The sequence below is a fragment of the Alosa alosa genome, chromosome 16 (genome assembly GCF_017589495.1).
Source record: "Alosa alosa isolate M-15738 ecotype Scorff River chromosome 16, AALO_Geno_1.1, whole genome shotgun sequence".
NCBI classification, from domain to species: domain Eukaryota; kingdom Metazoa; phylum Chordata; class Actinopteri; order Clupeiformes; family Clupeidae; genus Alosa; species Alosa alosa.
The window spans coordinates 32,918,859-32,936,748 of NC_063204.1; the positions used below are offsets into that span (position 1 = coordinate 32,918,859).

The 17,890-nt window shown below is 38.7% G+C and overlaps 1 protein-coding gene across 1 annotated transcript in view; it reads left to right on the forward strand.

The window, feature by feature from the left end:
- The first annotated feature begins 448 nt into the window (after positions 1–448).
- Positions 449–17,890, forward strand: part of uba5 (ubiquitin-like modifier activating enzyme 5) — a 59,965-nt gene continuing 42,523 nt past the window's right edge. Inside the window, exons 1-7 of the mRNA XM_048266493.1 lie at positions 449–698; positions 839–884; positions 11,913–12,002; positions 14,030–14,139; positions 16,612–16,698; positions 16,804–16,888; positions 16,996–17,100. Of these exons, the coding sequence (XP_048122450.1) occupies positions 544–698; positions 839–884; positions 11,913–12,002; positions 14,030–14,139; positions 16,612–16,698; positions 16,804–16,888; positions 16,996–17,100 (678 nt within the window). The 5' untranslated portion in view covers positions 449–543. The remainder of the gene's footprint in view (positions 699–838; positions 885–11,912; positions 12,003–14,029; positions 14,140–16,611; positions 16,699–16,803; positions 16,889–16,995; positions 17,101–17,890) is intronic.

Genomic DNA, 17,890 nt, shown 5'->3' on the forward strand with positions numbered 1-17,890 from the left:
CCAACGTTGTTCAGTGGGGTCATATAGTCTATAACAGTTGAGATATTCTCCGCTAAATGAAGTGCATACAAATCTTACCCAGGACCTCTAGGCTACTTATCTTAAGGTTATCTCCCCACGGTGCGACGGGCATATCGACGTCATGTACGAGGTAGTTGAGCCTGTTTTGTCTTGTATTGTTTAATGTAGATAATACAGAAGCTACAATGTTGGCACAGGATATATGTTATATGAAGTTATGTGATTTCAGAAAAATCCGAAATGAATGGGTGTTCTATGGGGTTAGCGAAGAGTTGATAACCGCAGCCTCCATGGGTGTTTCAACTTCCGGGAATTCCCCTGCCCCCTTGGCCTGAACGCACCATTTGGCCCTATCGCCAGTGCTTCCCATACCGTTACGATCAAATAAGAAAACGCCACGTCATATGCGCGACAATGACTTAATAGTTTAGCGCTAACGTGTACAAATATTTAGCAAGCCCTAGCTCTCTCATATTAATACAGATTCCCGAAAAAGACAGTGGAAAACATCGGCTGGTTGCGATGTCGACTGTCGAAGAACTCAAGCTCCGAGTTCGTGAACTCGAAAACGAACTGATTAAATGTAAGCAGAAAAGTTACGAAGACACAGAGCAGGCATGTTCTCGACCTAAAATCGACCAGATGAGCGCAGAAGTTGTGGACTCAAATCCATACAGGTAACGTTAACGCTAATCTTGGCTGCATCCTTGATTTAACATGTCTTTGCTGTCTAAGTTAATTTAGTGAGGTCCCTGGATTATTTTAACAGTATTTCCTGATCACCTGTACAATTTAAATTGTGTTGCTTGCATTTCAGTCGTCTTATGGCTTTGAAACGTATGGGCATTGTTGAAGATTACGAGGTGAGCAACAGCTATTGTTACTGCTATGTTAAATTCATTTCACGAAAACATTGAAGCCGTGGTTACGGATCCTCTAGGAAGTATCCTCTAGTTTACCTTCATGGTACAGCCCAAAATGTATCAGCCATACACTTGAATTACAAATGGTCCGTTCATGCCACCTGGGAATATCAGGGACCGCACGTCATTGCGTTGTTTTTCCCACTGCGAGTATTCATGTGCTTCGCCGGCGGAATGTGTGAACAACATTCCACAACAAAGGTTAAAACATGCGCTCACTAAACTGTATTTACTTAAAAATATGGTGTAAGACGCTTGTGAAAGAAGGATATGCAGCTTTCAAGTGACAAAAACGGCAAATTCCCAATTTTACATTAAAACTGTTGGGCACGAATGCCACATGGACAATGTGATGACAAACGTGATGACGAGCCCCTAACTGGGCAACTCATGGTGCATTCATGGCACTTCGGAATAAGGACCGCCCCCGTGGCTACTTTGTTTTCCCCACAGCAAGTGTTCATGTGCTTTGCCATTGGAATGTGTGACAAACACGGATGCCACAACAAAGGTTAAAACATACACTCACTAATCCTAAATAAACAACTGTATTTGCTTAAAATATAGTGTAAGACGCTTGTGAAAGAAAGTGATGACGAGCCCCTAACGGCCTCTACACACAGCTGCGTGCGTTGCAGTGCTGGAGACGCATCCCATTCACTTTATATGGGCTCACGTCATCCGTTGCCGAACTGAATTGTGGGTCCATTGCGTCGCGTTTCTCCCGTCGCTTACGTTGCTGCACCGACAGACGGCACCGGCCAATCAAGCCAATCGACGGACGGCACCAACCAATCAAATTACGGTTATACTTCAAGTAATTTGCATCTACCGTCGGTAACACCCACTGGCATGCGTTGACGGAACGCAACTGTGTGTAGGAGCCGTAACTGGGCAACTCTGTTAGCAAAATCTAGCCCCAGTTTCCGACCTCTGACTCACACATTACGTGAAGTGGAATGAGGATGTTTTCACTGGGAAAAAGGTTTTTCCGAAGCTCATGAACGCTAGGTCAGGCAGCACAATCTTCCCCCAGTTTCCCACCTCTTATTCCCACATATGAAGTGACGTGAATGATGATGTTTTCACTGGAAAAAATGTTTTTCCCATGCGCATGTACGCACCGTAATACCCAATGTGTTATGAATGGGCAGCAAAGTAAAGAGGAGGATGGGACATGTCAAAACCCATATTCGATATCATCCTGAGGTTATATGCTTTCAGAATAATATGGTTTGGGTGGTTGAACTAGTTTTCTCTTAGGGCCTGGACACACCAACCCGATTATCGGCCGTCGGACGTCATCGGACAGTTGGGCGAGGTGTGACTCGAGTCGGTTCGGTGTGTCCCGTGCCGTCAGCGTTTGTGTTCATTTTGGCCGATTACACATGTTGAATCGGCCAGTGGCCGTCGGCCTCAATGACCAATCTGATTGGTGGAGTGCTAGAACCCTTGACTAGCCTAAACAGTATCTCAGATTAGTATTGGCCTATGACCATTAGCCCTACATTCAGCGATGTACAACCCCCCAAAATAGAAAAAGTTGGGACATTGTGTAAAACGTGAATGAAAACAGAATGTAATAATCTGCAAATCTCTTAAACTCCTATTTAGTTGCAAAAAGGACACAGACAACATATCAAATGTTGAAAATGACAAATTTGACTATTTTGTGGAAAATGTATGCTAATTTCGAATTTGATACCAGCAACAAGTTGGGACGGGGTAATAAAATGCTGGAAAAGTTGTGTAATGATAAAGAAAACAAAGGAAGAATGTTTCACAACTAATTAGGGTAAGTGGCAACACGATTGGGTATGAAAAAGAGCATCCCAGAGAGGCAGGGACTCCTAGAAGTAAAGATGTAGGGGTATTTATCACTCATGTCATTTTAATGCTTCTTAACATGAAATTGTGAAGTATTTGGGGAGTTAATCATCTACAGGACATGATATTATTAAAACATTCAGATAATCCAGAGAAATCTTTGCAAACAAGGGAAAGAGCTGAAAAACACATTGGATGGCCTTGGTCTTTTAGACCTCAGATGGCACTGCATCAATACCATACCTGTTTCCAGACCTGTCATTGTGTGGGCTCAGGAAAACCTCTGATAAACATTGTATATGTGCACAGTTTAATATCCATTCAAAAACTGCAGCCAACATTGTAACAGCTAAAATTGTATTGAGACATGATACAGAAAATACCACCCTCTTCTGGGCCTGAGCTTGTTTAAAATGGACTGAGGTAACGTGGAAAAAGGTCCTGTGGTTAGACCAATCAAAGTTTGCCATTCTTTTTGGAAATCATGGACTCATTTGGGCTAAAGAGGAGTGGGCCTATCCAAGTATCCAACCTATCCAACTTGTTTTAGTGCTCAGTTCCAAACCCAACATGTATGACGCTGTGGAGGAGCATTAGTGCCTGCAGCATGGGCATCTTGCACATTTGGCAAAGCACAATCAATTATGAATGATGTATACAGGTTTTGAGCAAGATATACTGCCATCCAGGCAATGTCTTTTCCAGGGACGACCTTCAATATTTCAGGAAAACAATGGCAAAATGAATTCTGCACATATTTAAATAGTATTTCTCCATTAAGGAAGAGTGCTAAGGTGCTAAGATGGCCTGTCTGCAGTCCAGATTTGTCAAATTAGGTGCATAATGGAATGAAAAACATGACTAAGAATACCCCATACTGTTGAGCAACTGAAATCCTATATTGGGGATTAATGGGACAAAATGTCATTCTCAGAACTGTAGCCAATGGTCTCCACGGTTCCTAAACATTTACAGAATTTTGTTAAATGAAAGGTGAAGCAGCACAGTGATAAACATGCTCCCGTCCAAACTTTTTTTGAAACATGTTGCTGGCATTAAATTCAAAAGTAACATATTTCCATGAAATAGTCCAAATTTTCATTTTCAACATTTGATATGTTGTCTGTCCTTTTTGCTGCTAAATATGGGTTTACGAGACTTGTATATTATCACATTCTGTTTTTATTTGCATTTTACACAACGTCCCAACCTTTTCTGTTTGGGGTTGTAAGTTATGAACCCATTTTGATAAACTATCCTAACATATTTTTGCTAGAACTAGTAGACTACCACACAATTGCTGAACGTATGTTATTTCAGGTTAGTTTGCAACAACATACAAGTTTAACCAAAGTCCTTACTACCTAGCTCGCGAACATTCCCATTCACTTTTCGTTTACTGCTCACATTAGCTAGCTTGCTAGCTAGCTCGGTTAACGGGCACAAATTATTTATTCCGTATTCAAAAGAGTGTTTCATTGGCATCTAGTGTTGTCACGATACCAAAATTATGACTTTGATACGATACCTGCCATAAATATCTCGATGCTTGATACTGAAACGATACCACGGTGAAATCCTAAAATATCTGGAAAAGAAAGGATGCAGACCTCCTTCAAGTGTATTGAGTCATTTGTGTTGAATTTGGTGCACTTTTGTAGTGTGCAGGTCAATTCTGGGTTCTAAACTTCCTACATAATTATTATTTTTTATAGTCAGTAATTTGTGTGTGATTAAGTCCTTTATTGTTTGTTATAGTTTATTTACATTGTATTGTGTTTTGGCAATAAAGATAGCGAGGTGTTAAGACCCACAACGACGTTTCATTGGCAACAGTAGCCTATAAACCAACCAACAATATTAAATATTAACTAGATGTACCGCATAGCGGTACAAAATATGACCGCCGCTCAGTCCTGTACATCCGATCCGCGAAAATAAATCACACTTCAATTTGTCTCCATATTTTACTCCATCCTCCACTCTTGAAACTTTTGTGTATGCTTGTTTGGCATGCCTGAGTGTGTGTGTGTGCGGCTGCACAGAAAGTAGCCTACTGGTGCTGAAAAGGTGAATAGATTGTAGAATAGCCAAAGAAGATGTAGCATTGTTATAAAACCTTTAAAATCTCTAAACAATCACAAGTAGGGCAGTTCATCACAGTTCATCCATTGCAACTGGATTGATGAAAGGTCACTTACACCTGTAGGCTACATTGTATTTGGGAAAAGCAAAAGGTATCAGCATAATGTTATTTATTTCTTCATTTATTTATTTTTTTATGTATTTATAAACAAAAACATCTCTGTCAGTTCCATGCCGTTTTCAACAGCTATCAAAACAAAGGTCATTTTGGATGGATGGATGGATTTTTGTGAATTTCTTCTTCTACATAAGATTTTAGTCATCTTTAGTTCATGTAATACTTTATTGTCAATGCACAAATTAAGTAACAGTAGTCTGAAACGTTATTGTTAATGCACAAATTAAGTAACAGTAGTCTGAAACGAAATGCTGTTTTACATCTAACCAGTGGTGCAAATAACTGACATGTCCAAATGGGCCTTGATGAAATCGCGCCGCTAGACTGTTCATACACATTTTAACGGGCCAAAGTTGAAGAGCTTTTGTCCGTTATTGTTCGGCAAATATAGGCTGATTCATGTTCCCTTGCATTGTGTAACTGAGGTCCATGGCTAGTCTGGCTTTCATCAGACCAAGCTCAATCTTTTAAGAAATCAAAAAATAAATAGCGGGCAGATCAGGCTGGGTTCACCCAGCCTAGTCCATAGGCACCGATATTGTTTAATTTTCAGATTGAGATATACACGCTCTGGCTATTCTAAATGCAAAAATGCATTAGGGAGTTATGACAAAACTGTAACTAACAAACTAGATCCTAATAGAAAGCTGTTAGCTTCCCTAAGCTACAGGTAGGATTATAAGGTAGGCCTATTTACAACATAAATTGTCAATAGGCTATGCTGGCGACACAAATAAAATCTCCTTTGGAAACCAATGGCTTACGACTTACAGTATCAAGCGGACTTAAACTGCCATATCGTGGCGAAAAGTTGTAATAACATTCACGCAGCTCCATGAGTCAAGGAAAGCGCGAATGAAGTAGCCACTTCTAAATGGGACCCACTACACATAGCTTAAGGTGTGTTGCTAAAAGCAGCCATAATGAAATGAAGGTGTCATTGTTTGGATACTTCACACACACGTGCTTTTTAATTTCACAGACTACAACTACCAAGCTGTAATCAAAGCACATCGATTCCCCTCTCACACCCCTGCGACTTAAAACTAAATAAACAGGCGTCTCAGTCTCACGCATGTATAGGCAAAACTGTATCAGACCGATTGTAACGTTGGTAAATCTTCCATTGCACAGAATGATTTTGTAGCACGCGTGCAATAAATGACAGTCGAAAGATACAAACAGTGCTGCTATCAATTTGCTTGGTATAACCGCATTTATAGTTTTCTACAAATGCAATCAATCAAATGGGCCTCTACCACTCAACCAACGCTAACGGTAACATTACCTAGGTCCTTATTGATATTACAAGATTAACGTACCTGCAGTAAAACCAAGCATGTCGATAAACATCCTCAGATTTATTTCGGCTTCAAGAAGAAATGGGAATTAAACTTCATGTGAACATCGTCCTGTCCTTATTAGATGTTCGCTGCGGTAAATTACAGTCCTTGTAGGAAGTGTCCATTGTTTTCCCCCAACCCACTTTTAACTTCCAACAAAATTACGCCTCACTGCAACGATCGCCATCTAGTGGACAAACGACTACTTATCGCCAATACTGAAAATGCAGCCATGATGATGATGATGATGAATATTTATTTTGGCTTTCTTTTGATCCTACTGAATTTGTAATTATGTATCGGCCGTTCTAATACCGATAGTATGTGGGTGCCTGTGTGTGTGCATGTTTATATGTGTGCACCGCCATTTACAGGCCAATGAGTGTACAGTCACTAAATGTACACATAACCTAATTTTTTAGACCCCCATGGATGAAATTCTACTTAAACTTGGCATACCCCCAGACCCAAAGAGAATGCCAGGTCAATCATACACATAAAATTTGGTGCAGTTCTGAACATCTTAACTGAAGATAGGGGCGATTAAAGCAGAATAATATTGCATTTTCATTTTTACCGGGGGTGCAAATCACAAATGAGTGATTATGAGCCAGGTTTATGTGGGCCCTTGAGACCAACATACCATAAAGAGAACTGTGTCTGCCCACAGAGAACTGTGTCTGCCCTACACTCCTTTCGGGGGTCCAGTCCAGCGGGGGCTGCAGATCAAAACGAAAAATGACGGTTCCATGCTATCCATGTGGGGGTACATGCCCACCAAGTTTTGTGTACCCGGTCTTTCAGTGTCCGGGAATCCTTGTTGGTTAATGCGTCACTAAATGTACACATACGTTATTTTATTGTAGGGCCCCCATTGACCCGAAAGTACACAAAACTTGGCATGCATTCGAGGGTGTCATAATGATCCTACACTTTTAATTTCGTGCAGTTTTGACCTTGTCAGCCAGAGATATTGTGATGAAAACACCTAATTTTTTTGCTTTTTTTAATTTTTAACTAGGTGGCTTTATACATGAAATAAGTGGTAATGGGATGGGTTGACATGCCCCTTAAGACCAACATGCAAAAAAAAGGTGGACCTCCTAGGCCCTCACGGTTCTCGAGATATTCACAGAAAACTGTCTCCCGCCACCTACAGGCCAGTTGGTGTATAGTAACATAAATTAATTTATTGTGTGGCCCCCCATGAACGGAATTCCACAAAACTTGGCGTGCATACAGAGGGTGTCATAATGATCCTACACTTCCAATTTCGTGCAGTTTTGACTATGTTAGGTCACAGATACCTACAATTACAACACCTCATTTTTACTTTTTTTGTGTTTAACTAGGTGGCTATACATGAAATTAGTGGTTATGGAATGGGTTGACATGGCCCCTTGAGATCAACATACAAAAAAAAGGTGGTCCTCCTAAACCTTACGGTTCTCGAGATATTCACAGAAAACTGTGTCTGCCCTACCCTCCTTTCGGGGGGGTGCAGTCCAGCGTGGGGGCTACAGATCAAAACGAAAAACGATGGTTCCATGCTATCCATATGGGGTTACATGCCCACCAAGTTTTGTCTACCCGGTCTTTCAGTGTCCCGGGAATCATTGACGGAAATTTGGACATGCGAAAAAAAGAAAAAAAAAAAAAAATCTGACTAAACCTATATGACCGCCGCTTCGCTGCGCGGCGGTCATAATAAGAGCTCTTTAATTTCGTTGTGTTAAATCAAAACAATATATTTTAGTGCTTGTGGACTGATAGGCCTACCCGTATATCCTCAAATTATGGCCGGGATGATAATTGCCTATGTGATATGCCTCCGAATCGTGTGATGCGTCCGAACAGCAGCATATGGTGCTTGAATGTCATCGTTCGCCAAACATTCTAATTCAAAATTGTAAATCTTATAATCTAAACTTCATTCACTATCCATGTATATATCAGGATCGACTGCAGAAACAGGCTGCAGGGCAACAGTCTGACAGCCTGCATGAAAATAAGCATAAATGGTCTGCACTTGTAAAAGAGTGCAATTACCAAAGGGCCCTTGAATTGTTCCTTTTAAAACCAAGGAGGATAGATAGCCTGTAGCGATGCTACAGTATTTCAGCTCTGCCATAAGCAGTGGCTGTGATCACATTTTGAAAATGTTGTTTTACAAACATGTTTTTGTATAGTATTTGTTAAAATTGCACTAGGGCTGGGACGTAATCGATGACGTCGACGCAAAAAATACGTCGACGCAAAATATGCGCGTCGATTCGTCAAGCATAACGTGTGCTGCTAAATATTTTAATTTTACACCTTCAGTGTTTCCCATACGTTGACTAATCTGTGGCTGGGCGCCACGAAATCGAAACCGGCCACCACACATTGATGTTTTATGTTGTACTGTTTAAATTAAAGATAAGATAAAATCATTTCATTGAGCTGCACCTTTTACTCACGCAGCCTTTCCTCGCCCCGCCCGCTCTCTCTCTCGTAATGAGCCCGCTGCTCCTCCTCTGCATGTGCATTTAACAAAAGATTCACGATTGTTGAAGGATTCTTGTTGCCACCAGGCTTGGAATTTCACCATTCTGGGGGCAAGGCCACTTGACCTTCAGTTGGGCATATTTGGTGGGGGGCACAAAGGCCACATGTCAGGGCACCAAGGCCAAAGTTAACCCTCTATACCCCAGTGGAATTCTACAACAATGCTTCAGATTCCTGGGAATTCTAAGAGAAAAGGGCAATTTGAGAAACATTTTAAATAACCAAGAATAACTAAAAATCTAATGAAAAGTGTCAATTGTAAGTTTCTTTCAGTTTAAAGATTAGAAATTGCTCTCTTTCAAATGATATATGATCCATTAAAATTATATATTCATGTTTCCCATAGACAGCCATAGGCCTACTCACTTACAGTCTCAAAGTTTTCACTAACAAAAAGTTATAAATATGGTTCACATATTTCTGTATTAGAAGCTGGGAAACACGATACTATATGAGTACTGATTTCATTGAAATAGACTGGCATATCTTGCACTTATTTGGGATTTAGCTGGACAGTGAGCCTTACAGCTAAAAATGATGAGGATATGAACTAACGTAGGCCATGAAGCATAGCGTATGAAATCGTGACTCATTTGATAAGCATGTCACCAACAACAGGGACTGTTAATCCTGACATGGATTTACGTTTTGTTTTATATGCACATCATGTTATATAATTTATCTAAACTTGATCAGTTGATGATAATGAACCTGTTGCACTCGTTCACTAACCTTCAACCTATCCTGTGCTAACATTATGAGTCTCAGACTAACGTTAACGTTACATCAGTGAAGGTAGCAAATTAGCAGGCTTTTTTGTAATCACGAAGATGACGAGACATTGGCCTACTTGTATACAAATACATTTTCCTGACATCCATAAGCAGAAAACACAACGGTGGTTCCCGCTTTGGTTATTAGTCAACAAAAACTCATTTAGAGAGACATACATAAGTAGTAGTTTGCAATAACTATCTGTAAGTGGGATAACGATAATGTTAGCTTTTACTGTACATGCCAGAAAGGGGTAATGTTAATGTGATATAACTGCAAATAAACCTGGCATGGGTTTATCATAAACTTTATTGTTAATTAGGCCATGACCCATCATTGAATTATGCCTATATTTTGCTGGTGCTAGCTAAACTCAAACTGACTTTCACAGTGACAGCCATACAATTTTTTTTATGCCAGAGAGGCAGCTAAGTCAGTCATGACAAACGGGAGGATGCTAACGTTAAATTTATTACACTTTCATGTTTTTATTTTGTCAATTTCTTACATCAATATGATCGTCACTTACATCAAAACATGGTGGATGCACATCAATACCATCTCATCTAATGAGAAAAGACGCGGACGCTTGTTAGAAGCCATAACTCCAGAGGCACCGTAAGTCCTCAGCCGGTCAGTCAACAGGCTAAACTCAAAAATACCGGAGAAAAGTCAATAGCGACCTAGCCATTTATGTGTGTCAAAATAAAAGTCTGGTGTTTATTTATCCACTAACGCTGTATTATTTCATGTATGAAGGTTATACTGTATCAGATGTCTCTTTAAGAATTGCGGCCGGCCGCGGCCGTTACAGGAGAATACAGAACGGCCGTCGACGGCCGCTACGGGGTATAGAGGGTTAACTATTAGTAGTAGGCTATACAAATGATCAAAGTTGTATTTAGCCTATTCACTGAAGTAGACCTGCATCACTGTATGAAACATTACAAAAACATGAAATGAAAACATGACATATTACATAGAACTGTAAATCATCTGACTATATCTAATATTTACAGATATCTAGGCTATATATAATATTTATTTTATATTTGGCCTGCTATGAAATCATGTATTGAACAATTTAAGCACAGCTCAGCTTTAAGAAACTCAAATAGCCTAGATGCATGCTTAGCATTTTGTGATCATTAAGGCTACTTTTACAAACTCTTAGTCAGCTGTCCTCCAATATCTAGGTGATATTTGTAACATTTATTTTGTATTTGGCCCGTTATGAAATTATGTGGAACAATTTAAACACATTGTAAAACTTAAAGCCCAAATTTGGAGACATCCATGTATGTCGAACTTTACTGCAAATTCAAAACTGGATTACTCTGGAACGGCTAACTGTACAGGGGACTGCTTTACACCTTTGTGTTCGGTAAGGTCTCCTGTTTATTCTGATATATGGGTTGTCATGTTTTAAAAGAAGGGTTCAGTAAAAGTATTACACCGAGATGAATGGGTATGGAGATCATGGGACTTAAACACCTTCAGTAGAATGTATGATTAAATTGAATTATATTATTTACTTTTCTCGCGAACCGTTCAACACAGCAATTATCGGCTAACATCGTTTAAAAGCTGAGAAAAAGCTCTTTCATGTGATACTTGTGATGTCTGTGTGATGATGAGTAGGCTAGGCTACTTCGCGAGTAGTTCAACTGAGAAGAATGGTGGACGCACTTTCTTTCTTGCCTGTCACTTTCTCCACTGCTAAAAGACTAAATTAATTTGCGCTGTGAATGCTAAGATTATTTTGACAGGCCACAGGCTAAATAAAAATCGCTATTAGTAGGACGGAAAGCAGAATATTGAAAGAAGGGGGCGCCAAGGCCACCGTGGCCTGTAAACCTCTGATTTTCAAAGGGGCATCACGGCCAACGCAAGGGGCTACGACGGCCATGGCCGTCATGGCCGTCGTGGCCGCCGTGAAATTCCTACCCTGTTGTAGACTGTTATTTACTTGCTCACTGGTGGCCATGATCATTCAGTTAAACTAGAAACATATAATCAGAATAAAACTGGAATGGTTGAGGGACCGTGTCAAAGGTCTGAAAACAGGGCATCTGCGCAAAATACAGATATTGCATTAAAGTCTATGGACCCCATAAATATAATAATGGCATAGGCCAAAGAAAAAGGTGTCAGGTAGTGTGATGTAGGTGGCCAGGATACTGTTTCATGCAGCCAGTTTACATTTTTCACCAGAAAATACGGTTGTATGCTGTTGCTGTGGTCGGAGTTGGAGGTGTCGGTAGTGTCACTGCTGAAATGCTAACGAGGTGTGGCATTGGAAAGGTAAGAAAAATAAATTAAAGCCTGTTTTGTATATTACTCTATGTAATTTCTCCTCAGTCTGATAACATTATGCTGTTGATGCATGATGTTTGTTGCATCATCTTCTATTAATCTTTGGCACTGTTTATTCTGTATACATATTTGCAAATAAATTCTCAATTCATTTGAGAAATTCTTCTGTTCGGTTCTGTATCAGCACAACCCTACACATGCATCAACTACTTTATACTGTTCATGAGTACATCTATGGTAAAAGTGCTGATCTGGCAATGACTGCCAATTTTGTTATACTGCATACTCTCTGAATGGCAAACCCCTTTCAGTTACAAACTGTGTTCCAATTTGTGTACATTTGAACGCCTAATTTGATTGCATCAGTGTGTTCACACTGATTATTATGACAAGATTAAGTGTGCTGCAAGTACCTGGATGGTGCACTCATTTATGTGAAGTGCACAGAGTTGGTGTTTGATTTGAGATGACACTATCCTGTTGAAATTCATGCACTATACGAGTAAGCACACTGTGCACAGCCTACTGCATTAAAGAGTACGGATGAAAGTACACAGATTTAAACAGTGATACCATACCTAGAGATTGGCATGGTTTTATTTTTATGCTCTTTGAGCTCAATGCAAATCAAACCAGCTAATAGGCTAACTGATATAAACCCATGCCAATCTCTAGGTATGGTGAAGGGTATGTGATGATGTGGGGCCATTTTAATTCCAAAGGCCAAGGGAACTTTATCAGGGTGCATAGTATCCTGGATCCATGAAATAACTGGCCTTAAAAAATAAAAATCTGCCTGCCTGTATGGGAATTTAACATAGGGGTGTCAATACCCCTGTATGGCCCCTGTATTTTAAGGAAGAGCATATATTTATTTATGATACATTATTCATTCACAAAGAAAATTGGTGTCCTTAAAGGTTGGATATTTCCTCTTTTTTTTTCCCTTAAGGCATTAAGATAAATTTCCAAAAGATATTTAATATTACTCTTTTTAGTCAACTTTAGCAGAGGTGCCAATAATTCTGGAGGGTACTGTATCGGTGCATCACTAGTATTTATTCAAAATTTTGAAGTAGGTTATTAGTCAGATTCAGTCAGAAGTTCTATTACTTGTGTATTTATAGTGTGGAGTTGATCCCCCTCATTTTGTATGCGGCCGAGCATTTTTGCACATTCTGGTTCGTAAGAAAAAATCCTTACGAGAGAAAGATGGAGCTCATTATCCCTATTCCCCAAATCATAAAAAGTTATGCTCCAGTTATTATTAATCAATTAATTAATTGTCAGTTAACTGCTTGAGCCACCCCCACATTTGTTTCCTTTCAATAACATCAGTGTATATGTTGTCTCTGTGTGGACTTTAGACCTGTTACATCTTTATAACATGACTGTTGCTACGCCTCTGCTACGAACAAAAAAATATTAACTACAAGCTGTCTCCTAGCTAAATGAGTCACAAGGTACACAATGGGGGACGCTGAAGGCCCTTGAGATGAATCAGGAGAGGCATGCACACAGCAAACAAATTAATCTAACCAAGTGTTATTAATGTTATATTAAGATCAAAAAATCACTTGATAAAAAATGTTTTAGAATAAAGAGACTTACCTAGCGCTCTCTCGTAAGATCATTTTGACTCATTTTGCTTAACGCGCTGGCAGCCAAATTTGCTTGTTTTCATGTTGAACTTCTTCAAATAAGTCAAACTCTTATTAAATCAAGCCACATGATTTTACGAGAAGGTGGAAGTCTCTATATACTGAACAATAATATAATAATAATAATAATAATAATAATAATAATAATAATAATAATAATAATAAGCTTTATTTGTATAGCACCTTTCATACACAGAATGCAGCACAAAGTGCTTTACATTTGAAGCATGTAACACAATAATAGTCAGTCAGTCATTATCAATCACTTTAACAAATACTGTTTGCAGTGCAACATCTCTGCTGAAGTTGGATTTGATTTGGTATATGTTTGTTATTTACTTCTTCACTTGACAGTTGCTGCTTTTTGATTATGACACTGTGGAGCTTGCAAATATGAACCGGCTCTTCTTCCAACCACACCAAGCTGGTTTCAGTAAAGTGAAAGCTGCTGAGCACACACTGAGGTAAGTTCATTAATTTAATGTCATTTTTATTACCAGGGCTCTCAATTCTCAATAGGAAGCGCCAGAACAGACTCAAAAGTACTCGGAAAGAATTTTATGTGTGCGAGCGGCAGAGATTCATGATGGCAAAATAGGTTCGTAATTCAAAGACCGTAACTGTGGTAGGTTTAGTACCTGTGGAATATATGTAAGTGAAGGACATAAAATCATTTGTGTTATTTTTTTGTTAAATAACAAATCAGTTTTACAGTTACCAATCCTGATACACACACACACAGTACATATGAGATGCTTCTCATCCTTAAGGTGGTGCAAAAGTCTGTGCACCTGCAGAAAAGATTTGTAACTGTAGGACAACTTTTTGTGCGTAGAGTATTGATTTGTAATTGTAGAATATTTTTGTAATTGTAAAATATTTGTAACTAGGATGATTTGTAGCTCTAAAACCAGTCCATACCCGTAGAATAGATTTGTAAGTGTAGGGTATATTTGTAATATCGACAATTACTTGTACAGATCATTTTTACAGTTAGAAATAATTTCTAGTTTCAAAACGTGATTCACACTTACAAAACATTTGAGTCTAATATTCTTCCATACAATATCCATGACTAATCCCACTCTCACTATATTGCTTAACTATCAAGATCAAAATTCCAGTTGGTATTGTTTTCAGTATAAAGAGATTTACCTAGCGCTTTCTCGTAAATCATTTGATTAGTGCTGGGCGGTATACCGGTTCACACCGTATACCGGTGTATATTTTCGTTATGATATGAATTTTTAATATACCGCCATACCGGTGTATTTGATTACACAATGTTTGGAGCGCTGCGCCCGTAGCGACAGTGTTTCAGGACGGACTTTTTTCACACGCGACGCGATTTGCCACTCACGAGGCATAGTGAGGATAAACACAAAACACCTTAAGTTTTTCCCCTGAAGTATGACCCTTAAGGCTTAATTTCTCCTTAGGTAAGGGGTTTATTTAAGGGTGTTGCACAGAATAATACCTTAAATTGTTTCTTTAGTTAAGGAAAAACGTTAAGGGATACTGCATTGAAAAGGATTTACCATCACCAAAATTCTATTGAGATTGTTCAACAGCTGTAACTAACTGGCTAGTAGGTGATGTCGTTAGTTAGCAACCCACCGAACACAGTGAAGTTTAATGATCTTATCGTTCATCTCACCTTAAGAATATTCGCTGAAATTATCCAGGTAGCAAGTAAAGCGTGTTATAGGCATGCACTGAGCAATACTAGCTGGCTAGTTAGAAATGATCCTGACTGTCATCAGTGCACCAAAACAAACTTTTTTTGTTAATGTTTTGCCTACCGAACCGAAGCTCATGGCAGGCTAACAAGACATCCACATCCACATGAAATTAACGTTAGCCTACCACTAACGTCATGTAAACCACACAATAACAATACATTTCTGATAGGCCCATTTGACAGAGTAAGCATATTAACAGAGAGCTTTTATTTTAAATGGTATCATTTTCAAAAAAGTATAATTATTGCAAGTTGCACTACTTTTTGTATTGGTTTTATACAAGATGTTTGTGAAATTTGCACAGTAAAAGTTCTGTATTTTGACTGCAATTGTCTTTGCACTCTCAGCATCATTTTCTGGGGCCATGCAAAACTGCATTACCACTAGTGTGGAGTTATTCTACATCATGACAGTAAAATAGACCATCCTTAGTCAATGTACTGCAGCAATTCCTCTCTCAACCTGTAGAAAATGCTGTGAACATTTGATTATGCATGGTAAAAAAAAAAAACATCATATACCGTGAAACCGTAAGAATTTTGAAAAATACCGTGATATACATTTTTGGTCATACCGCCCAGCACTACATTTGATTTAAAAAGAGTTTGACTTATTTTAAGATGTTTCATCTAGAAAACAAGCACATTTGGCTGCTAGTTCGTTGAGCAGATTTGTCTTCATAATACTCCTTAAAATAAGTCAAACTCTTATTTAATTAAGTCTAAACTATCTTTCAAGAGAGCGCCTGAATTAACTCTCTCTATACTAAAAAATCTTATTACACTTGATTTTGATATTTGATTTTAGGAGACAGTGCTAGGTTAGTGTCTTTATACTGAAAACAATTCCAAATATATTTTTTTATCTTGATATTAGATTTTATTTTATTTTATTTTCACTTGGTTAGATTTTATTAGATAAGCAGTTTTTGCAGTGCATTCTGTCGAGTGCAGTATACAATTTTTGGTCAATATAACCTTGTCCTCATACTTGTGATCTGAGCGATGGTCGACATAAATATTAGAGACCTAAAACGTGATTAAAAAAAATATTTTGTACAAGTTCATGTCAATTGTTTCGAGACTTCAGATTATGTGTTAGCATAAATGTGACTTGCCATGCCCCAAAACACTGTAGGTAACCATGAATCAATGATTAACTCTTGACTGAACTTTTTTTTCTTTTTTTAAATAGGAACATCAATCCAGATGTCATATTTGAAATTCACAACTACAACATCACCACAGTGGACAATTTCACACATTTTATGGATCGCATAAGGTATGACCTGCCTAATTGAGAATAGGATTCATGCCTATTATATATATATATATAGCCATGTGTACATTGTGCAGTTGTGCTAATGTCATCTCATGTATTTTTCAGTCATGGGGGGCTTCAAGTGGGCAAGCCGGTAGATTTAGTCCTGAGTTGTGTGGATAACTTTGAGGCTCGCATGGCCATCAATACTGTGAGTGGACTGTTAATGTCATAATGATCTTCTCATAGTCAGGATGGGTTTTTTTATCCAATGCATTGTTTGTGTAGAAATTTGTTCATATTTCTCTACTTACCCAGGCATGTAATGAATTGGGTCAGACCTGGATGGAATCGGGTGTTAGTGAGAATGCTGTATCTGGTCACATTCAGTTGATTGCCCCAGGAGAAACGGCCTGTTTTGCTGTAAGTCTTAACTATATACCTGCACATATATATATATATATTTTTTCTATGAACACATTTTAACTGTATAGTAAAAACACCACCAACTGTTGGTCTTCAGCCTTAGATGTGGTTCAGAGTGTTACATGTGAAAGGTGCAGTCAGGGATTTTACACCACTTCAAGCCAATAACATTTTTGGTCACATTTAGCAATCATCTCCTCACGACTGCTAGCTGCCCATTTCCGTGAGTAATACACTGTAAAAAAAAAAACGGTGTCCATAGGCAGCCCAGGCTATGAAAAAATGGAAAACAAACAAAGTTGGGACAGCCTGCCCCTAAGCAAATATTGGAATTTCTCTGTGAATACTGAAAGTAGTGGTGAGTTTGGTCCTTGGTTAAAATATAGTGTATGTTTTTTTTTGCACAAAAGCATCTGATAATAAATGTAAACATAAACAAATATGACTTCTTGCGAAATCCCTGACTGGGGCTTTAATCTGAACATTCACCCTACTCCATTTTCTAAATTTTCTCTCTAAATAGCTCTTAATTGCAATGTTATACTGAAAAAAATTCAAATGTAACCAATTGCTAATTGTTTATATAAACAAGTGTTATTAGTCTTATATCAAAGGTAAACTATGCAGTATTGGCAATTTCCTTACTGTTTTCTCGGTTCTTGCTTCTTTTTCGCTGGCTCTGTCATGACGAATGTCTGAGAAACTCCATCGCTACCTTTTTCTAGCCGGTGCCTGGCGTGTATGTGTATTTGAATGCAGTAAAGCAATTCGTAACACTCGTTATACT